Source organism: Lagenorhynchus albirostris, chromosome 8 (assembly GCF_949774975.1).
Source record: "Lagenorhynchus albirostris chromosome 8, mLagAlb1.1, whole genome shotgun sequence".
NCBI lineage: Eukaryota > Metazoa > Chordata > Mammalia > Artiodactyla > Delphinidae > Lagenorhynchus > Lagenorhynchus albirostris.
In genome coordinates, this window is record NC_083102.1 from 27977742 (window position 1) to 28001276 (window position 23535).

General features: G+C 38.0%; 1 protein-coding gene across 7 annotated transcripts in view; it reads left to right on the top strand.

Moving 5' to 3' along the window:
• The window catches only part of CADPS2 (calcium dependent secretion activator 2), a 477558-nt gene that overhangs the window by 437275 nt on the left and 16748 nt on the right, over positions 1-23535 (top strand). For 3 of the 7 annotated variants that reach the window (XM_060156782.1, XM_060156783.1, XM_060156784.1), the window contains 3 exons: positions 751-834; positions 941-973; positions 14197-14304. In XM_060156782.1, the coding sequence (XP_060012765.1) occupies positions 751-834; positions 941-973; positions 14197-14304 (225 nt within the window). Of the gene's footprint in view, positions 1-750; positions 974-14196; positions 14305-15085; positions 15347-23535 lie in introns of those variants that run through there. The other 4 variants (XR_009541940.1, XR_009541942.1, XR_009541943.1 and 1 more) reach the window with 2 other exon arrangements.

Below are 23535 nucleotides of genomic sequence, written 5' to 3' on the forward strand. Positions count from 1 at the left end.
TGTTTGAGCTCCCCAACTACTTTGTAAGCTTCTGAAAGCAGGGATGATCCTTACATGTCCCAATTGGAACTGCTTGGTGAATACTCGTTAGCTGATGTATCATACTTCGTTTCAATGTTACAAGGGCCCCAGATGTTACACCTTTCCATTTTCTGTTCTTTATGATTCAACCTCTTCTGTAGATAGAAAAAGTTGGGGAATGGTCAAGTGCTATATAATAGAAAGGAATTTGATGAAGCTTGACCATCGTTGCCTTGAAACATCTCTCTTTTTTTTTATTGAGGTATCATTGACATACAACATTATGTTAGTTGCAGGTATACAGCATAGTGATTTGATATCTGTATAAATTGCAAAATGATCACCAAAATAAGTCCATCCCCATACATAGTTACAACATTTTTTCTTGTGATGAGGACTTATAAACATCTATATTGGAGTTGAAAATTATATTATATTAAGGAAGAGTCACAGGGATTTAAAGTTTTTTACTAAGGGTTTAAGTCATCTCACACGTAGTAACCAGACTCCTATTACACATTGTTCTTTTATCTTAAAAAATGTGCGTATTTTTTCCAGCAATGTAAAAGGACCTTAGAGTTCATCTTCAAAATGAGATTCTGTCATTGTGTCACTTTATACATTTCAGGTTTTTGTGCCACGGCAGAAGTTGGTCCAAGAGTTGTTTGCCCCGTTATTTGTTTGTATGCACAGTACTATCCTAAATACTCACTATAACGTGTATTCTAGTTTGTTTCAGTGTTGGAAGGGGTGTTGTCTAAGCTGTCAAGATATGATGAAGGTACTTTCTTTTCATCCATTCTGTCATTCACTGTGAGTATTTTGAATGAGTTCTCCTCTGCTGTCTTTTGACTGCTATCACAGTACTTATCAAACAGTTAAGAAAATAATTCTCATAATTATCTCTCTTCCACTTAAGGTGAAAGCAGCTGCAAAATACGTTGATGTTCCAGTAAGTATTTTTTTATCTGCTTTTTAAAATTATAAATAAGTCTTTAAAAAAATAATTATGGTTCACCGCGGGTGTATTTCAGATCTTTAATCTAGCATCATTGCCTCAGGGAGCAGTTTATTTTTCTTAAGCAAGCACTAACCCTCATAGCAAGGCCTGGCAAGGTTATTTCGGTGTACCTTTTCCGTTGTAACTTGGGGAGGTCAATTCATCATGAGAACATATCAGCTCAGTGGCAGCTGTAGGATGGGGGAGAAAATGACTCACATTACTTATAGGAAAAGGTTCACTCTCCTTCCCTTTCCATGAAAGCTCTAACAGGTTTCTTATAGGAGTTAAAGTAACAATCAAGACCTGTTGAATCAAAGAACTAGTTTTCTGAATACAGAAGTGTTATAAATAAATCAATATTCACTTAGTTCAACATTTGGTTTTTCACAGAATTCTTGGGAAATAATGCGTGACCTGTACATTTGTTCAACAATTAAGATACCATGAGAGGAAAGTATGAAACTTACTTAGCTACAATGAAAAAAAATTCATGTGATAAATATAATCAACAAGTTGATAGTCATTAACAAATTAGCTTTTGCCTTAAATTCTGTTATCACGTATATATGATCAAGGCCTAAGATGTTCTGTTTAATCATGGGTTTTGGCACGTGTATCAATTTTCAAAGAATTAGAGCACAATGGGAAGAAACTTAAAATTTAAAACTAAGTGGAATATAAGTCATCTCATCTTTGATTGAGGCTGCACTTGAATAGCATCACCATCTCTAGATCATCATTATGAATGTTAGTGGTTCGAGAGCTGGCAAGCGTTGTGTATCAGTTGTAGGTGGCTCTTATTTTTGGAATGCATAACTGCATTTTATACTATGGACTAGACAGTCTCCAGGTTTATTGCTGCTATAGTTATTATAAATGAACATTTTAAATGAAAAGGCCGTGGACTTTCCTGCCTTTGCCTGGGGTTTCTTCAGAGTAGTTTTTTGTTTGTTTGTTTTTAGTTTTACAGATGATTCCAAAAGAAGTCTCGGCATACTCCTTGTCTTGTACCTAGAATCAGAAAGTCAGTACTGGGCAATAAGCAGAAATAATCACATTTGTATGGTCCTGCAAAGGAACAGCATGAAAGAGAGAAAGGGAGAATTAAGAGGGAATGGTTTATACTCGCTGTATGAAAAAAAAAGACAAGTAATCATGGGAACACATGAATTTTATTGGAATTCCTAGCAAATACTTTATAATATAGATTTTTGTTTTTAATTTTGAATAGGACACCATAATTATTTCTGTTCTTAGAGCTTTTGAAATTCCTTATTTGACTGTGTACTAGATCTGTTAGAGCCCATAGAGCTTCAGCATTGAAAGACACAGAAAGTGGTTCATTCACTCTCCTTCTCAATGCAGAAGCCCCCTCTCCTGATAGCCCTCACAAAGATTCAGTCAAGCTCTTTTAATTTTTTCAGTGATTGCAGGCTCACCATAAGACAGCCTCCTCTTATGTATAATGAGTTGAAATTCTGTACCTCTGTGAATTCTGTCTTGGTTCTAATCCCTTTTCTGCATGATAGCCCTTCAAATATTTGTTGATAATTATTATCATACATCCTCTTCCCAAGAGATATGGTGGCTATTCAAAGGGATATATTGTCTGAGGAATTCTTATTTTCTGTATTAAACATCCTTAACTTCTTCACTGAATTCACTAATTAAATACTTATTTAACACGTACTAAGTGCTAGACTCTGGGCATGTATGATGAAAATATATATATGTCCTGCCCACAAGCTGTTCAGTGTCTAGGAATAAAAGAGATAGGGAAATAGACATATCATGAAAACAGCTGTAACAATTGTACCCAGACTCTTTATCATACCAATCGCTCTCTAGATGAATTCCAGCTTACCAATTTCACTATTAAATCAAGTTGCCACCCAGAGCAAAGCATACTAAACCATAGATATGGTCTGGCCATGGCAGATTGCTATAGGAAGAGTTTCTCCCTTAGATCCAGACATTACAGCTCTATTATTGATGTCTGTAAGCATTAACTTCAAAAGCTATGAGGTGCTGTTGGCTGTTACTGTTTTTGTTTGTTTGTTTGTTTGTTTATGCTAAAACTCCAGCAAGATACCTTTCTGAAGCAGTCTTTTAAGGAGAACCTTATGAGAAAAAAAACAACAACACTGGCTCACCTTTCACAGAAATTAACTCAAAACTGATCAAAAACCTACCTGTAAAATGAAAACTACAATATAAAACTCTTCTAGAAGAAAACTAGAGAAAATATTTATGGCCTTAAGTTTGGTGATAAGGTTTTAGATACAACACCAAGAGCATCCATGAAAGAAAAACATTGTAAGTTGGACTTAATAATTGACTGCTCTGCACTGTTAAGGGAATGAAAAGACAAGCCACAGACATATATTTGATCAAGGACTTGTATCTAAAATGTACAAAGAACTCTTAATACTCAACAATAAGAAAACAAACAGCCCAATTAAAAGATGGTCAAAAGATAAGAACAGACATTGCAGTGAAGACATATAGGTATCAAATAGGCAAATGAAAAGATGCTCAACATCATTTGTCATTAGAGAAATGAAAATTAAACCAATAAGATACTATTACCTATTAGCATGGCTAAAATTTAAAAACTGACAGTAGCAAAATGTTGACAAGGATGCAGAGCAGTAGGGACTCTCATTCATTGCTGGTGGAAATACAAAACGGTACAGCCATTTTGGAAGACCATTTCTTACAAAGCTAAATATAGTCTTTAGCAAACCACTGATTGCACTCCTAGGTATTTACCCAACTGATTTGAAAACATATGTCCACAACCAAAACCTGCACACAAGTGTTCATAGCAATTTTATTCATATTCAAGAATTGGAAGCAACCAAAATGTCTTTCAGTCAGTGAATGGATAAACAAGCAGTGGTATATCCATACAATTGAGTACTAGTCAGCAAAAAAAAAAAAAGAAGAAGAAGAAGAAAAATTAGCTATCAGGCGACACGAAGACACAGATGAATCTTAAAGGCATATTGCTAAGTGAAAGAAGCCAGTCTGAGAAGGCTACATACTGTATGATATCATTTATATCACATTCTAAAAGGGAAAACTACATCTAAAAAACTATAAATAAACTGTATAAAGATTACAAACAGGTTAATGGTTACCGTAAGTTCAAGGTCAGGGAGACTTGAATAGGTGAAGCCAAGGGAACTTTTTGGAGCAGTGAGACTATTCCATGTAATACTGTAATGATAAATATAAAACACTATGCTTCTGTCAAGTCCTAACTTTATAGCACAAAAATTGAACCTGAATATATGAAAAGAATTTTTTAATCAATTAGGATATCATGGGATCCTAGGATGGAGACTGTGATAAAATAATCTAAACCCTACTGCAAATGTATGGAATAACCTCACTAAAAAAAGTTGAAGGAAAAAAGTGCTGATCTGAGTCACTTTTGAAATGGGTGGCATATGTAAAAATAAAGGAAAAAGGAACTGTACATAAACATTGTACTCTTGTTGAGAAAGTGTTTCCTCCCAGGTTAACAATTCAGAAACCACTCTACGTGTATAATGGAATTGAACAATTAAGTAAAGGGTGGTGGCTGGTGGGAGCCAAGTTTCCCACGGAGTGAGATGTTGAAGACAAACAAGAGGAAGAGGCTAGAATTATCGCTGTGGTAATGGATTGGAGTTGGAGCCATCAATGTGAACTTGTCTTTAGCTTAATATAGATAGAGCTGGTTGCATATAGAAATATTTTTAGATATACGTATATGCACAGGTTAGTATATACACATATATTTCCTCGGTTTGTTAGCTGAGAGAGCCTAGAAGCAGTGATATCCCAGTAGCTACAAGCACACCCAGTGCCCAGATCGTGGTCTCTAATCTCCAATAAAATGAACCAGGATTCCTTGAAGAAATGGCTGACACTAGGACTGGGGCAGGAAACACAAGATGAGCCTGGAGCATCTTATATATGTGTCAGAGAAAGTAAGGAAGTGTCTAGAAAGAAAAACCCACAATGATAGGAGATATGTTAAAGGGACCCAGGAGACCCCTGAGAGAGCTCCCAATGGCCTGAGCTAGAGTAAGTTCAGCAACCAGATAAATTAGGTAGTGTTAGCTTACAACACAAAGTATAAAATATATATCTGTTAGTCCATACTGACGTAAGTAAATGATTGACTGAATAAATAAATGGGGAGGGGGGCTTCCCTGGTGGCGCAGTGGTTGAGAATCTGCCTGCCAATGCAGGGGACATGGGTTCGAGCCCGGGTCTGGGAAGATCCCATGAGCTGGGCCCATGAGCCACAACTGCTGAGCCTGCGCGTCTGGATCCTGTGCTCCGCCACAAGAGAGGCCGCGACAGTGAGAGGCCTGCGCACCGCGATGAAGAGTGGCCCCCGCTCGCCGCAACTAGAGAAAGCCCTCGCACAGAAACGAAGACCCAACACAGCCAAAAATTAAATAAATAAATAAATAAATAAATAAATGGGGGAAGGACTTCCCTGGTGGTAAAGTGGTGAAGACTCGGTGCTTCCAATGCAGGCGGCGCAGTTTCGATCCCTAGTCAGGGAACTAAGATCCTACGTGCGGCGCTGCCAGAAAAAAAAGAAATGGAAAAGATAAATCTCCCAAGCAGAAGAATTCCAAATAAATAATGTGGATACTTTACTTCCAAGGAGACAGTACACCTCCGTACTCCTTAAGGCTGTGCATAGCAACTCCCTTCCAAAGAGCACAGTATGAAAAGGAGGGTGAGGAGAATGGATTTATCAGGGAGAAACCTGACAGTATCACCTCAGCCAGTTTACTGAGGTCAACATCAACAGTGATAAACTATATAGATAATATTTATTCTTGATAAATATTCTGTGGTCTCCTTCCAGAAGCCTATAACTCCAGTCTAATCAGAGGAAAAACAACAGACACGTCCCAATAAAGGGACAGTCTACAGAATATCTGACCAGCACTCAAATTGTCAAGATCATCAAAAAGAAGGAAAGTCTTATAAATTGACAGGAAGAGGTTAAGGAGACATAATGACTAATTAAATGTAATGAGGTCTTCTGGACAGGATCATGGAACATAAGAAGGACATTAGGTAAAAACTAAAGAAATACGAATAAAGTATAGACTTTAGTTCATAATGTGTCATTATTTGTTCATTAATTGTAACACATATACCATACTAATGTAAGATATTAATAATAGGGGAAACTTAGTGGGGAGTAAATGGGAATTCTCCATACAATCTTCACAATTTTTCTATAAATCTGAAATTATTCTAAAATTTAAAAACATTAAAAGGCAATGGACTAGGACTTAATACCTGAGGTTTAATTCCTCTTATGCTGCTCTATGCCCTTGGATTAACTGTATGACCCTGGGCATTACTTCACTTCAGTGGCCTCAGTTTAGTTATCTATAAAATGGATGAATAAGTTATATAAACTGCATTAGTCCCTCTAACTGTGATATTCTATCATTCTGTGAATTCTAGATCTCTGTCCTATTCCATCCAAGAAACAACAGAGCCCATAAATGTCACTTAGAAGACGATAGTAAGGTAAAGAGCTAGAAAAAAAATTCTTCAGAGAAATGAACAACATCTTCTAGCAAATAATCTCATTTTTGAAATTTTGAGAAAGCAAAAAATAAAAAATACATTTTATGAAATGAAGCGTTAGAAATATAAAATTATCTATGATATCAAGTGGCATTCCTAACACAAAAGAGAAGGAGGAATTCATGATCCTAGTACATACTTGATTGTCAGGTAGTCCATATAATTATAGCACAGCTGAAGATGTGTAAGAGTCAATAACAAATGGGAGAAAATATTTGCAGATGAAGCAACCGACAAAGGATTAACCTCCAAAATATACAGGCAGCTCATGCAGCTCAATATCAAAAAAACAAACAACCCAATGCAAAAATGGGCAGAAGACCTAAATAGACATTTCTCCAAAGAAGATGTACAGATTGCCAACAAACACATGAAAGGATGCTCAGCATCAGTAAGCATTAGAGAAATGCAAATCACAACCACAATGAGGTCTCACCTCACACCAGTCAGAATGGCCATCATCAAAAAATCTACAATAATAAATGCTGGAGAGGGTGTGGAGAAAAGGGAACCCTCTTGCACTGTTGGTGTGAATGTAAACTGATACAGTCACTATGGAGAACAGTATGGAGGTTCCTTAAAGAGCTAAAAATAGAACTACCATACGACCCAGCAATCCCACTACTGGGCATATACCCTGAGGAAACCATAATTCAAAAAGAGTCCTGTACCACAAAGTTCATTGCAGCACTATTTACAATAGCCAGGACATGGAAGCAGCCTGAGTGTCCATTAACAGATGAATGGATAAAGAAGATGTGGCACATATATACAATGGAATATTACTCAGCCATAAAAGGAAACGAAATTGAGTTATTTGTAGTGAGGTGGATGGACCCAGAGTCTGTCATACGGAGTGAAGTAAGTCAGAAAGAGAAAAGCAAATACCGTATGCTAACACATATATATATGGAATCTAAAAAGCAAAAAAAAAGGTTCTGAAGAACCTAGGGTCAGGACAGGAATAAAGATGCAGATGTAGAGAATGGACTTGAGGACACTGGGAGGGGGAAGGATAAGCTGGGACAAAGTGAGAGAGTGGCATGGACATATATACACTACCAAATGTAAGATAGATAGCTAGTGGGAAGCAGCCACATAGCACAGGGAGATCAACTCGGTGCTTTGTGACCACCTAGAGGGGTGGGATAGGGAGGGTGGGAGGGAGATGCAAGAGGGAGGGTTTATGGGGATATATGTATATGTATTCACTTTGTTATACAGCAGAAACTAACACAACATTATAAAGCAATTATGCTCCAATAAAGATGTTAAAAAAGAGTCAATAACAGAAAATGATTCAAATCAAGTCATTTAAATATAACATGTTATGAACATAGTCTTATGTATTTTGTAATCTGTACTTTCATGACACTTCTTTATGAAAGAAAAAATATCATACATAAGAGAAAAATCATCAGTATGTTCCTGAACAGAAGTGAATTTCATTATCTCCTCCTTCTTAGCAAAGAAGCTAGTAGCCGACCCCTTCCCACCCTCGTGATAGCTTTCTAATCAGGGTGATAAACTGTGACCTTCGGATGGTTTGGTAGATTTTTTCTTGGTTAAACAACCCTATTCTGGGGAGCAGTTCCTGTTGTAGTTGCACAGTTCAAGGCTCCATCATAGAACCTTGGAATGTTCATGGTGGCAAAGCCCTTAGACATATAAGAAAAGCAAGACCTCGAGGGGGTGAATCTGTTCCGCCTTCTCAACAGTAACTTAGATGAAGGGAACTCAGACCTGAGAGAGGGGAGGGGAGAATGGCTATAGTAGATATAGGACCAGCATGAAAACATTCACTTTAGCTTTACAGACGTGAACACTAGGCCCAACCCAAAACTTCAGTAGATTTAAAGTAGAATATTAAAACTAACCACCCCCCCAAAAATATTGCCTCCCTATAAGGTAGGGAGGATATAGATGATAGCAATGTATGTTAAAAAGTTGTATGAAAAATTAAGTGAGACCATAATGTGAAGTAGCTGCTTAAAAAAACAAACACGAGGTAGCACAACAGAGAAGTTACAAACCCAGACTCAGGAGCCAGACTGCTTGAGTTTGAACCCTTGCTCCATCATTTTTGCTCAGTATCTGTATGACCTTGGGCATCAGTTTCCTTTTTTTTTTTTTACAGCTTTATTGAGGTATAATTGATATATTTAAAACTGCACATATTTAATGTCCATCATTAGATGAGTTTGGACATAGGCATGTACCTGTGTGGACATCAATTACTTTATCAAATGGAAATAGAATTATACCACTTCTAGGCTTGTTGTAAATATGTTAAGCACTTTCCAGGATTCCTGGAATGAAATTAGTGATCAATAAATGTTAGTTGTCGTCATACATTATCACTGATTATAATAAATCTAGTGTCCAGATTCTAAAAAATAATCATTCTGCTCTATACTATCTTGTTCACATCTGTGTTATTGTGGGAAAATCCATCTGTAGTCTTGTAAAAACGACATATAGTTTTTACTTTACCTCCTTTTGAAGAGAGCAGCCAGCATAGTTAAGGGGATCTGGAAATAATGGCTTATAAAGAAAAAAAGGGAAATTGGAATATTATCCTTGAGAGAGGAAAACGCTGAGAGACAAGAGAGTCATGTTTAATACATGGAGTTCCCATTTAAAGAAGCCTCAGTCTGTATCAATCAAGAGGATAGAACTAGGATCAGTGACTAAAACCTAGTGGGAGGGCTTCCCTGGTGGCGCAGTGGTTGAGAGTCCGCCTGCCGATGCAGGGGACACGGGTTCGTGCCCCGGTTCGGGAAGATTCCCACATGCCGCGGAGCGGCTGGGCCCATGAGCCATAGCCGCTGAGCCTGCGCGTCCGGAGCCTGTGCTCCGCAATGGGAGAGGCCACAACAGTGAGAGGCCCGTGTACCGCAGGAAAAAAAAAAAAAAAATTTGTCTCCTTGTTAAATAGACACCATGACAGTGTTTGCATAGTGTATTGTTAACCTCCTGTGGAAGGTTAAACGGGCTTCTTCTGTATCTAAATCTGTAGCTGTGAAAAATGTCTGCAGCATTGCACCCACCCACCCATGAATGGGGAAAGTGAAGACTTGCACCTGTGGGATTAGGTGTAGCAGCAGGAAGTAAGAGCATTTGCAGTGTGTAATTAACAAGGAATTTTTTGCTTTTCTTTTTTTTTAAACGGCATTTTCATCTCACTGGGTTAACCAGTGATTAGCGCTCGAAAAAAATGTGCTGGAGTCTGCATCCTTACTTACACTCATTCCCTCGCTGGTGTATTCTATTATGCAGCCAAAGTCAGAGGAGCTCACCTTACCATACTCCATTCCCGTCCATATTTGACTTCTTTATGCTCGTGGGGGAATGTTTTTAGATATTTGTATCCTTTTACTATAACTTCGTTAGCCAAATTCTGTTCTTTTCTGAATCGAATTAGAAGCAATCCAGGAAGGCTTATTTTGATTTAGAGATTACTACCCTAAGAAACAAGATGGAGAAGTTAGTGCTTAATGAACTGAGGATCTCAAAGTTTTTTGTGTTTTTTTTTAACATCTTTATTGGAGTATAACTGCTTTACAGTGGTGTGTTAGTTTCTGCTTTATAACAAAGTGAATCAGCTATACATATACATACATCCCCATATCCCCTCCCTCTCGTGTCTACCTCCCACCCTCCCTATCCCACCCGTCTAGGTGGTCACAAAGCACCGAGCTGATCTCCCTGTGCTATGTGGCTGCTTCCCACTAGCTATCTGTTTTCCATTTGGTAGTGTATATATGTCCACGCCACTCTCTCACTTCGTCCCAGCTTACCCTTCCCCCGACCCCGTGTCCTCAATCCCATTCTCTACGCTGCGTGATCTCAAAGTTTTAAATGGGAGAATGAAAAACAACATTTACTCTCTCTTAGTGGTATTTAATACATAATGTGCTCGCTATGTGGTTTTTAATTGTTATTTTCTCGTTCATTAAGAAAACTAATTACAAATATAGCGAAGATTTCTAAATGTAGCTCTCCAGAACAAAATATCCTTGATAAAAATTCATCCAGATCTACAGTTGTTGAAGTTTAACAGGCTGCTCCTTTGATAAGGTTGGAGACACCCACTTGCACCAGAATGTGTAGCAATATTCTACCTGGTGATGCAGTCACATGCATGCTTTTCATTTACACACCAGCAAACAAAAACTTAACTGAGTGTGTTCAGTTTTTTGCTTTTTTAACTAAACTTTATTTCCTAATAAGATAACATGTAATAATGGAATGAGACGCAGTGACTTCCAAAATATGTAGATCTTACTGCCATAAAACAGAGTCCTTTGCACAAAGGAGCACTGAACCAGCGATAATGTCTTCTATCCAAACACATTTGTACTGTAAGTAGAAACTGTTTAAAAGGAAAATTACATCTTTTTCAGCAGTTTATCAGAGATAATTACCCTTCATACACCAAAGGAAGTATAAAGTGTTTTAAAGAACTATAATTCTAATTGGTAAATGTCACCAGCTGTTGCAGTTATCCTTACTTGTGTATATTCTTTTAATGATTATAGTCTCATGCCACAAGCTACATGAAAATATATTCACTAGGTGTGAAATTCCCGTATGTCACAGTTGCAAGAATACGTAAACAGCTCAAAGATAAAGGAAGAAATAATGCTAATGAGGAATGTAAGAATTGTAGGTTTTGTTTTCTAGGCAAGTGGATCTTAATTTGCCAAAGGGGAGAAAATGTAATTTCAAAAAGAAAAAAAGAAAAAGACAACACTTAATTTGTTGAAATAAGCTTTTAAATGAGCTTTACTTCACACCCTCGACCACGGTTGTGATTTTCTTAGAGAGCTGTAGAACTGTCTCAGCTTGCAGATTTCAGTATTATATCCCTCGGGTCTGCGGAAGGGAATAGCACTGAGTTTTCTCTTAGGCTTAAACTGTAAAAGTATTTTTTTTAGATGACAAAAGATAAATTCTTCCTGGACAGTGTTTCATGATGTCTAATGTTATCTTAAAAGTGATCAAGGAAATGGGAAAAAAATTACCTTCGGGTCTGTGGCAAGCGTTTAAAGCCATCATTCTCTATTTCTCCTGGCTGTAACTCAGTTTCCAGTGAGTCTGATGGGTCAAGTGATTGACTAGTTTAAACTTCTAAGCGTACTCTTCTTTTGAAAGGCAGAAATAAAAATGGGGTAGCGGTGGGGAAAAATGGTGGAGGAGGCACGCCTCTCATGTGTTGATTCTTAACTCTCAGTTCCTCTGGGCTGTTCCCAGCTGCCTTGGTATTATATATATCACAGCATTTTGTTTCTAAGCACCTGACTGAAACTCAGATGTGGAGCTGACTTGTTATCATGTATAGAAAGTCGTTCTCCTGTCATTTTCATTCTGCGGCAGTATCCTTTCTGAATGTTCACACTTTCAGTGTCTTGACAAATTTGAGAGGCACCGAGAGAAATCCTTATCTTATGGGCTAGCTATCTTCAACCGTTAATAGTAGTTAGTAATCTTGTACAAATTACCCTGCCTTTTTACTGGAAAAACTTAACGTGTAACACCCCTCGCCCCCAAAGAAGAAAATAACCCAGGCTTCTCTTGAGTAGCCTTGTAATTATTTAAACTTTCAGACATTGCTTATGAGAATTATGTAGAAAAATAGTGAAGGCATGAATTTGGTAAGTTGTCTCCATTAAGTTTGGAATATATTTCCTACATTGTGTATGGTTGCTCTGGAAGGAAAGATCAGTGAAGACATTTATATAAATAGTTGTTTCAGATTATAGCTAGTCACGAATTTTGTTATAACAAGGTTATGGTTTTTGTTTTATAAATTTATTTATTTTTTTGGCTGTGTTGGGTCTTCAAATCTGTGCGAGGGCTTTCTCTAGTTGCGGTGAGCGGGGGCCACTCTTCATCACGGTGCGCGGGCCTCTCACTGTCGTGGCCTCTCTTGTTGCGGAGCACAGGCTCCAGACGCACAGACTCAGTAGCTGTGGCTCACGGGCCCAGTTGCTCCGCGGCATGTGGGATCTTCCCAGATCAGGGCTCGAACCGGTGTCCCCTGCATTGGCAGGCAGATTCTCAACCACTGCGCCACCAGGGAAGCCCCCTCAAGGTTATGTTTGAAAGGATCCTTCCGTCCATGTGGTATAAATTTCCCTTTAGGCTAAATATAAGACGTAAATATATAAGAACTTTCTGTGATTTTCATTGCCCAGAAATAACTTTGTTACCAAAAAATCAAATTAATTTTTATTAATGAGATATGCCCAATGTCTATACTGTGCACTGGTTAAGAGATGGGCAGTTTTATCATTGTATCAATACATAAAATACAATCCCCTCCCGGAAAAAGAAGTGATAAGAACTTTGTCCTTCATTTAAGGAAAAGGCACTACTACTGTCCTAGCATCACTCAGATGTATATCTTGTCTTTCCTGCAGTAGTAATAGTTAAATAATTCATATCCTCTTTCACCTAGTTTCCTTACATTATTTACTTTTACAAAGAGTCCATTGATGGAGTTTGTAAGCGCATCCTATAGATAAGAAATTATGCACGACTGACATTGACTTATTCGGGCATCGGTTCTACCATTTCATCATTATTATTGTCCTATTCTAATGAAATGAATTACTCAGTACAGACTATGAATCAACCCCAGGTATAGAGTATACAGATCATCTAGTCCAGCTGTGTGAAACTAAAAGAAGAACTAGAGATAAATTTAGAAGGAAAACTCTCTAGGAGCCATTCAGGTTTTTGTCCCTCCCTGGTGCTGATTCTGTAGACTCTGTAGGGAGGAGGAATTCTATTAACTGCCTTATCTTGTCTAATATTAGAAGACACCAAATGTTGAGTAACTTTGGAAACTTATCTAATCCACACCTTTGGCTCTTCATGGGAGACTCGTTCATCGGTATTCTTATTGCATTTCTAAAATAATATAAATCCTTGAGGTAGTATTGATAAATATGGATGAGTAGAAGCAATGGATAACCCACAAAATTTTGATTTGCATTTCACTTTGTAATGCATTAAATATTTTTTGTTCAATATCTTCCTAATAAGAAAATTTATTATGTATCCCTTGAACACCCATAGTAGTTGAGGAAGGCAAACCAAGGAAAGCTAACATTTTTTAAAATATATATGGATAAACCAGCCAGAAATGATGAAAAGGAAATTGAACTTACAATTAGGAAATGATTATTGCATGTGGGAATTTTTTTGAAAAATGTATTCATTTATACTGCTTGGCATATTGACCTAGCAAGTTAGCCATTAAAAAAAAAAAAAAAGAGTATCTACTAGCTTACAACCACATATTTCTAATCATCTTAATAATGATATGTAACTATGACCTCAAGTTATAGACCTCAATAATAAACGTTCATTTACTTTAATTATGGAATTTGAAGGTGTCCATTGTTGATTTGATCTTAAGCATATTTTTCTACTGTTACTTTTGAAAGGATATAAGGAATGATTTTCTAGGATGGTGATTAAATAACATTTTCACAATCAAGACGTGATATTGTTTTCTTCCCTGTGCTTTTCCCTCACAACAGAAACCAGGAATGGATCTGGCAGACACCTATATTATGTTTGTTCGGCAAAACCAGGATATTCTTCGAGAAAAGGTCAATGAGGAAATGTATATAGAAAAGTTGTTTGATGTAAGTACCCTTGCAAATCATGCTGGCTTTGCAGATGTACTGTGAAGGAAACAGTTACACTTTGATGGTATGTCTGCAAAGCAGACTCTCTTTTTTTATTTCTTTTTCTTCTACGCAGCTAATATAGTTGCCCATTTTATTTCTTTGACTGCTGACAGAAGCCTTAACTGGCTTTTTTCTATACTTGAAAACTGTCACTATTAGAGTGAGAGTCTCAGAATCCTTCTAAGGTTAATTTTAGCAAGCAAGGTGATAATCCAGTTTACCGTTGTGTATAGTTTACATCACTTGCCTTTGCAGCAATCCATAAACAGAATCAGACTGTAATGGATTTGGCCCCTACTATAAAAGTTTTTCTTAAGTCAGTATAATATTCTTCATTTAAACAAAGAAATAAGCTACAATAAAGGCAGATATCTGCCACTGTACTGTTAGTGTGCATTTTCATCTTGCTTTCCAGTACTGACGTTGGCTAACAGAGTACTGCTGTAGTCTCGTGAAGGTCTTCACTGAGGCATGGCAGCTCCTAGAATGGGGAGGTTGTGGTTTTAGATGGCCTGATCAGCAAGTTTCATTCACCGAGTACCTGTAAAAGAGACTAAGAGAGCAGTCCATTTCAACAACAATGTTGTCACTCATTTGTAATTATTCAGCAGTCAGTTCAAAGGAAATGGTACTTTGCTTGTGACATAACTTGGCATAATTCACTACAGTGCTGATTCTGAAATGTAGTATTTGCTTTGAACTGTATTTATTTATGTACATCTTCTCTGCATTTTAGAAATGCTTTTCTGGCAGTTTCATTTAATTATGCAAGTTACTGCAAATGTTTTCATAACAGCAGTTCACGGGCTTCATGGTGACACTTCAGCTGTGGCAGTTACAGAAGGTCCTGCTACGTCATCATCTCCACCATGGTCTGTCATGTCAGTGTTTGCTGTTTGTCAGATTGGGTGGTCAAAATGAGCCTTATCTTTCATATTTTATGTTTCTAGCCTCTACCCAGGCTGTTTTACAATAAAAGTATCATCTGTTTTAATAAGCTAAGTGTTAATATGTGTGAAAAGAATGATTTCCTAAAAGCTTTGATGCCCTGCAGGGGTAGAAAAATTATCATTCATCCAGCTGGCTCCTTTACAAAATACTGAAACCATATTAGCAACTTCTGCTTCCACTTGGTATTGCTCTGAATTTACAAGCATATGTTTCACTTCCAAGTTCTCTCTTACTTTTTTTGCTTATGTGGTAATTTTCAAAAATGTTGAACAGAAAAGAAAAGTTGAGTTGATGTTATTCCCATTATGTTTCTTCTTGGTATAGCTAAAGCACATCTTCTATGGTGAAAAAATGGTAGAGTCATTCTGGAAATAGGCCACTCTGTGTGTGTGTGTGTGTGTGTGTGTGTGTGTGTGTGTGTGTGTGTGTGTTTCTTAACATCTTAAATTTTTTGTCTTGGCGACCTATTTACTACAAAGCTTGCCATCAGATTGTAACAGAGGTAGAATTTCTTTTCTTTTTTTATAAATTTATTTATTTATTTATTTTTGTCTGCGTTGGGTCTTCGTTGCTGTGCGCGGGCTTTCTCTAGTTGCGGTGAGCGGGGGCTACTCTTCATTGCGGGGCGCGGGCTTCTCATTGTGGTGGCTCCTCTTGTTGTGGAGCACGGGCTCTAGGCGCGCAGGCTTCAGTAGTTGTTGCACGCGAGCTCAGTAGTTGTGGCTCGCAGGCTCTAGAGCGCAGGCTCAGTAGTTGTGGCGCACGGGCTTAGTTGCTCCGTGGCATGTGGTATCTTCCTGGACCAGGGCTTGAACCCAATGTCCCCTGCATTGGCAGGCGGATTCTTAACCACTGCACCACCAGGGAAGTCCCAGAATTTCTTTCTTCATAAAGTTGTTTCCTACTTAAACTCCCCTTCATTCACCAAACTTCTTTTGAAGACCTTTTGTATGGCAGCAATAACCAACGGAGCTAACTAAAGTGGATGCCAGGAGGCCAACATTAAAATGATGTGCTAGTTTGATTGTCCTGGTGATAGGTATATACTTTCTTTTCAGCGCCTAAGCATCAGACATGGCTGTGAGTTTGCTTCTAAGGGGAACCCTTGACAAGCCACCATTCTGTTTTGGTTGTGAAGGTTTTGTCATTCTGTGTATCCCCAGTAGAACATTGGACTTGTTATTTGTAAAATAGTTATAATGGCCTTAAACATTCTAATATTTTTAAGTTGCACATTTTTATTACTGTAATTAAAAATAAAAAGTAAACTGTAATTCTATTGATATGTCACCAAGAATAACATATGAAGGGGTACCGAGAGCCCCTAATTAGCCAAGACTGAATTTGCCTCAATTACAGTTAGTAAATGAGAGGTTATCAAGTATGTGTTGAAAGGTAAAGTAGAATGTGTATCTTAAGCAACAGATCATTACTGAGAGACGTTATATAATTACTTGGCTGGAGCTTAAAATAATATTGTTAGGTGTCAAGAAACAGTTGAAAGTAATGACCCTATAAATCCTGTTAGCAACCTTAGCCTATTACAGATAAAAGAATGAACAGTTTTATTCAGGCATCATGACAAACTTTTGCTATTCCAGTTCGCTTCCTGAGTAAGGAAATGGAGCCTCCCACCTTCAGATGCAGAAGAAAATGCGCACACACACACTCACACGCCTGCGCGCAGACGCGCGCACACTCGCTGCAGTGAGTCAATACTTAGTGGTTTTAACCCACCCAGATGAGAGTACAGGGCCTGCAGTTTCTGGTCATGAAATAGGAGAGCTTAACTTCTTACAAAAGATGTGCTTTTTATCCAGATGAAGTTCGCTTCGTTCTAGAACACATAGCAGTATTTCCATATAAAACAATTATTCTACAAAACACCCATCCTGCCACCAACACCAACACTTTAAAAAAGAATGCATGTGTTTTACTAAAGAATTTTTCTCCGCATGATGCCTCACGCGTGAAAAAGACTGCTGAAAATTCTGTGAAACTGGCCCTGAGAGTAGTAATTAATTACTTGTGGTGTTCCTGGCCTCAGAAATTTTTTGATCCATTAAGCATCTTACTAGTTCCTGATACTTGTGGCTAAATACCTTAGGGTTCTGATTAAATAACTGTACCAGGGACTAAGGTAAAAAAATGACCATTGCCCTGGATTTGCATCCATTGTGTTGGGGATGCACCTGCAGAGGAGAGTGGTACCTTCTACTGCTGTCCATGTGCAGCCCCCCACCCAGCCGTACACCATGACTCTGCTTCCTAAGCATCCTGCACTGCTGTTATTATTGTTCTAGCCCCTAATGGAAGTTTTCTTATTTCTTCAATGTGTTAAAGAGGGGGATGACTAAAATCTGTATTATCTGAAAGACCGTAGATAGGATACTCTTAGACGTTTACATCAAATCTTGAAATATTAAAACTAAAAGTATCATTTGAAGATCAAAACAGTTAATATTAGGATAAATATCAAGACATTCTGCTTTACTCCACAAGTGGTTAAACTTACAAAACACTTTCTGCTTAAAACAGAAATAATTTCCAAAAAGTGTAAGTAAATGATGGCAGATCCCCTGTTTAATGGAAGGTACTAAGTTTGATTAAGGTACATCCCTAATCTTTTCAAAGTGTCAAAATAATTATAATAGCCTTCCCTGTCACCACTACTATTCAAAGGGCACCTCCGTGTCCCAGGAAATGTGCTAGATACTTGACCTATATCATTTCTAACCTTCTGGGTAGATGCCATCACCCCCATTTTAGCCTTATTTTCAGGTTAAGGAATCTCCCACCCAGAGACAATAAAGGACTTGTTAAGTGCTAAATCGGACTTTGAAATTGTGTCTCTCTAGTTTCAAAGTCCATGTTACGTCTACCATACTTCAGACTTACAAAATTTGAAGTGGTAAAACAGTGTTTGTAGGAAGAGGGCTAGGCCAGGAATCCAGAAACCTCAGATCCAGCCACAGTTCTGCCATTAATTGGATGAGTGAGCTTCAAGAAGTTATGTCGCCTGTTTGAGACTCAGTATAGGTAGTACATATAAACTGAAGAAGCTAGTCTAGAACTCCAGATGGTTTCTGAAATCCCTTCCAGATTTTAAACCAACCAATTAAATTAGTTTTAATTTTAGCAGTGGCGCCAAAAGTTACTGGGTTGGTTGCATGCTGAGTCTTGCACCCCGGAGTAGCAATCAATTCTTAAGTTTTTTTGTGATGGCCAGGTGAAAGCAATAAGCAGTAGCAATTACAGTAGATAAGTAGAAAATAGATTCTATATAAAGACTGTCATTTGACATTCTGCACAGCTAACACCATGGTTCTGAACCCTACATTTAGAAAAATGGTTGGAACTCATATATTCTGTATTCATGTTAAGTCTTTCTGAGTGACCAGAATATCTTAAACAGAGGCTGTCTTTGCCTGTCAAGTGGTCATTGGTGGTACACAAGCTGTGTTTAAAATCTACATGTTAATATAATGGTCCCTGCGTCGCGCAGTATATTCTTGTAGCTTATATTGTACAACATGGGGAATATAGCCAATATTTTATAACTGTAAATGGAGTACAACCTTTAAATGTTGTGAATCCCTATATTGTATATCTGTAACTTATATAATACTGTATAGCAAATATACTTAAATTTTAAAAAAGAAAAAATTATACTCACTTATTATGTTTTGAATTTAGCCAAAGGAAAAAAATATACCTGTTAAATCTACTTTTTCAATTTAAAAAAATGTGTCTTATCTGGGTAAGAGAAATCTAAAGGAAGTTCTGTAGCAGAAGAGAATATGGATTCACCAAAAGAAGGTGTTCTGCTTTGCAGGCAATCTCCCTTACCTCAGTGTATAAAACATCATTGTCAGTAGCTGTTTAAAAATTTTATCAAATCAAAACCGTCTACAACTTGTCTGATCCCAATATAAAGGCATGGCAATGATTTTCTAATTCTTAAGTTCCATTTTTAATGCCTACTATGGATGTTTCTTCCCACGCTCTCAAGTTTCAGCAAACACAGTGAGAGCCCCAAGTGCCCATGGGTCAGGAGAGAGGCTGGGCAACTTCCCTGAGAGCTTTGGATCTCTGGGTCGGAAAGTGGTGATGTTTCAGAAATCAAAACTGACACCACGGTAATCGCCACGAGAGCATCCTCTGTGGTCACTTCCTAATGTCCAAGAATATTACAATGCTGAGGCCCATAGGGGTCGACTGAAGTGCATCCTGCTGTCCAGGAGAGACACTCAACCTTCCTACCTCTCTAAACCTTTGTGCATCTATAGGGCATTTCCCATCTTGTGTCCCTTTGAAACAATTTCGATTTAGCTCTAGTGTTGCTGAAGACACATCAGGGTGCAGTATTTAATTGGTAAATCATGCAGATTAAACATTCTCTTGTGTTATAAACTGATTAAATATCTAATTGTTGAAGAGTTTCATCTCAATGAGATTTTTTTTAAATCGTGATGTCTTCTAAAATTAAAAGTAATTCTTTAAATGATAATTAATCAGTGATATTCATCCGAATAGTGTTTTATGAAGGATTAATTTCTTAGGACTTTCCTTGAAAAGAATTCTTTTCAGTAAAGAAACTCTAAATTAAACATTTTAAGTAAAATTGACCTAAACTATGTCAGTGAGTTCAGTAGTCATTTTAAGATATGGTAAGAAAAAGAAATGAAACTATTGCAAGTGAATATGCTTTTCAAAATAAAACTAATTTTGCACTTCTATGCTCTTGTTTGTCTCTGGACTCCCAAATAAGAAAAAGGGGGGAAATGCTCAGAATTTTTGAGTTAACTGTTTCACACCAATGCCCAAATTTTTGATTTGAGAATTTATTCATCCTCAGTAAGACTGACACCACTATTCTTAACTTATTTAAAAATTAAATTTATCATGTTGGTTTCCCAAGAATACATGAAATCAACAGGACATGGGTAAGAATGGCTGCTAGATAGTAGGATATATTTAGAACTGACCATCTACTTTTTCAGTCATATTCCTTGGATGAATTTCTTTGTGTATGTAATCAACCTCATTATTAGAAATGCAGGCTGGAACCCGTTAAGACCCGTTAAGATGACTTCTTTGCCTTCCTGCATCTCTTATCATTCCATGATATTATAGATATATTCTCTTGTATGTGAATGTCGATTTAAAAATAGCACTTTTCCTCTTTTCAATGATCTTTCACTTTCAAATGACGAGCAAGTGGTTATACACCTGCCTAAATCAGTATAGCTTCCCGTTACAGCGTATTTTCGTTTTGGTTTTGTCCCTATGTAAAAAGAAGTCAAATGTAAAGCATTAACTTTGGCACATTATGCCCAGTCATGATTTCCCTATCAGCACTCAAATGTTACCATCACTCTCATGTCATTCCATTCTTTTCCTTTTCCATCACTAGAAAAGATGGATGATAGAAGCTCAGGGATGTCCTTGAGACTCTTTGAGATCATTTATTTCTACCCACTGTTAGGTCGTGTACCCTGGGCCACACTGTGCACTAACGGTAGATAAGAAGTTTAACTGTCTGTTTCTTACTTGTGTTATAGGACCGGCATCTCACATCTCCTACATTTAAACAATGTCTGATTTCGCTGCTTTAACACATTGTTTTCCAGGTGGTGGTTTTTATTTTCATTATATATATTCCTGCTTTGTTTTACCCACAGTATTCAGATTCCCACTGAAGTTGTTGGACGTCTTTTAAGACAGTTGTAGTCAGACTCATTCTGTATATGGTCATGTCTGCCTCAGTAAATGCCATACAGAGCTTGCCCCTTAGCTGTTTTCTTTTTTCCCCTCAAAGTTTGTTTCTCTTCAAAACCTCTGCTCTCAAATTACAGCCGTCTCGTTCATTTTAGTTAATAATCCTTATTTTCATGTTATCATTTGTAAGTGTAAGGATTTGTGAAAGGATCTACTTTTGATGTACGGTGTCTGCCAGAATAGCTTTGGCAAGTCCAGACGCGGCTCTGCGGCCAAAGGCCCTCATTTGAACCTAAGCTGTTGGTGAATTAAGACCTGAGAAACTTGAGATAAGCGTGCCTAATTGCCTGAAAGAAACTCAACAAGAAAATGTATTGTAGCTTGTTGATCTTATTTCTTTAATAATTCAAAAGAATCTTCCAGAAATATGTGGACTTCTTCCTTAGATTCTTGAAATGTGATCACGGGACACAATTGTCATTTGGCGCTTGCCCAGAAATACACATCTTTGCGTGAGGCACCTGGACATATGTGGCAGGTCTGGTAGAATCAGCTAATTAACAACACAGGCTTAAACAGGCACCTCATCTGGCAGCGCAGTTAGTTGCCTGATGGTGCTCAGCGGGACCGGGTAGTGCTTTTTATTTTTCTACCCTAATGGTCTGCTGCCCACCTAATTTTGCCGTATTGTCAGTCACTACTTACCGCAGCTTGGGGCCCTCCCAGGAGGCTAAATTATTATCAAAGGATTAGGGAGATGTAGCCTTGCAGCTCTGACATTTCTGATTACTTGTCTATGCCCGAACACTAATTAGCTGTGACTAATTAAGAAAAATGTTCCTGCCATAGAAAACCATTTAAAAGAACTGAGAAGTAGAAAAGCAATTCAAAAGCTGAGCAGTGCTCAGATTTGCTGATGCTCTTTAGATTTCCACCAGAGCCTTAACTCACCTTTAATTGTGCTCAGAATTTTAAAAAAACAAAAAACAAAAAAAAAAACTCACATGTGAACTGATCTGAGGTTTTTGTTTGAATAGAAAAAAAAAAATTGTGGTTGATCACCTAAAATCCCTTAGCAATGGTAAAACTCTCTCTGATGAATGGAAAGTGTCAAAACTTGCATTTCGATCGAGAAATTTTTCTTCACACCGAACGCATAAGTACGCATTTGCTTTCATTCACCCAAGCCGGTAACAGTGACTTAATAGTCATGGAAGAAATTAGAATATTCTCCCTCCTGATTTTATCAAAGATAGTTGAAATAATTACAGGCAACATGTTGAGCATTTCAAAAGTTATTTAGTATTGATTTCATGCTGCCTTCACATGTAATATGGTCTGAAAACTCTGACTTCTCCACACAGAGCCTGGCTTTTCCTCGGTGGTTTGCATGCTTGCACTGCATCTGGCAACCACTGACTTATTAATGAAAATACCCAGGGCTTCCCTGGTGGCGCAGTGGTTGAGAGTCCGCCTGCCGATGCAGGAGACGTGGGTTCGTGCCCCGGTCTGGGAAGCACGGAACGGAGCGGAGCGGCTGGGCCCGTGAGCCACGGCCGCTGAGCCTGCGCATCCGGAGCCTGTGCTCCGCAACGAGAGAGGCCACAACAGTGAGAGACCCACGTACCGCAGAAAAAACAAAAAAAGAAAATACCCAGGACTCCCCTGAGACCAGCATCTCTTTCAGTTGACCAGTGTGATGTTTTCATAGAAATGATAGCTACCATTCTTCTCTTCAAACCTAACTTCATAAGCAAATGACACATGGCTTTAAAGCCGTTTTCTGTGGTAGCCTTTTGAACTCCTCCTCCGTCAGACACTCCCTCTGCAAGCTTTCCATGCAGCCCCATCTACATGGTCAGTGCCATTCACAAGTGGGCACAGCAGTGGCAGCCAGATTGCCACTATTGACTACGTCCAACTACAAAAAAAAAAAAAATCCGTGTAAGGAAACGGCTATTGTAGTAAATCAGCAGCATTGTGGCAAAAACATGTATTTATTGAATTCATTGAAAGGAAACTCTATAAAAGAACAGTTTTCACAGGTACTTATAAATACCTAAACTCCAGAGAGCTCTCAATTTCGTGATCGCAGCCCAGTCCTAATTAAGAGACCATCTAAATTTTGCTCTCTTAATATGGGCAAGATGTTTTGTTTGAAATAAAGCAAGTTCTAACCCCTACATCACCAAAATTCTTCATGCTGTTTTTTAAACCCATTTCCCTTTTTCCTCTCAGTGGAGAACAAAAAGCAGGTAGCCAGCATCTCTAGGGAATAATCCTTCCTATATATAAAAACTATTATTAAGGCACCTGTCATACTTGTCTACTCCAGGATAAATAATCCCTATTTGCTAAACTTCTCTTCATAGGCCCCTTTTCTAGCCCTTTAATCATCTTTGTGGCTGTCCTTTGAAACTTCTCAAAATGTTCTCTGTCATGCTTAGGGTTTAGAGTCAGGAATAGGACGCAGTATTTGAATGTGGCTGAACAATATTTTTTTCAAGGCATATT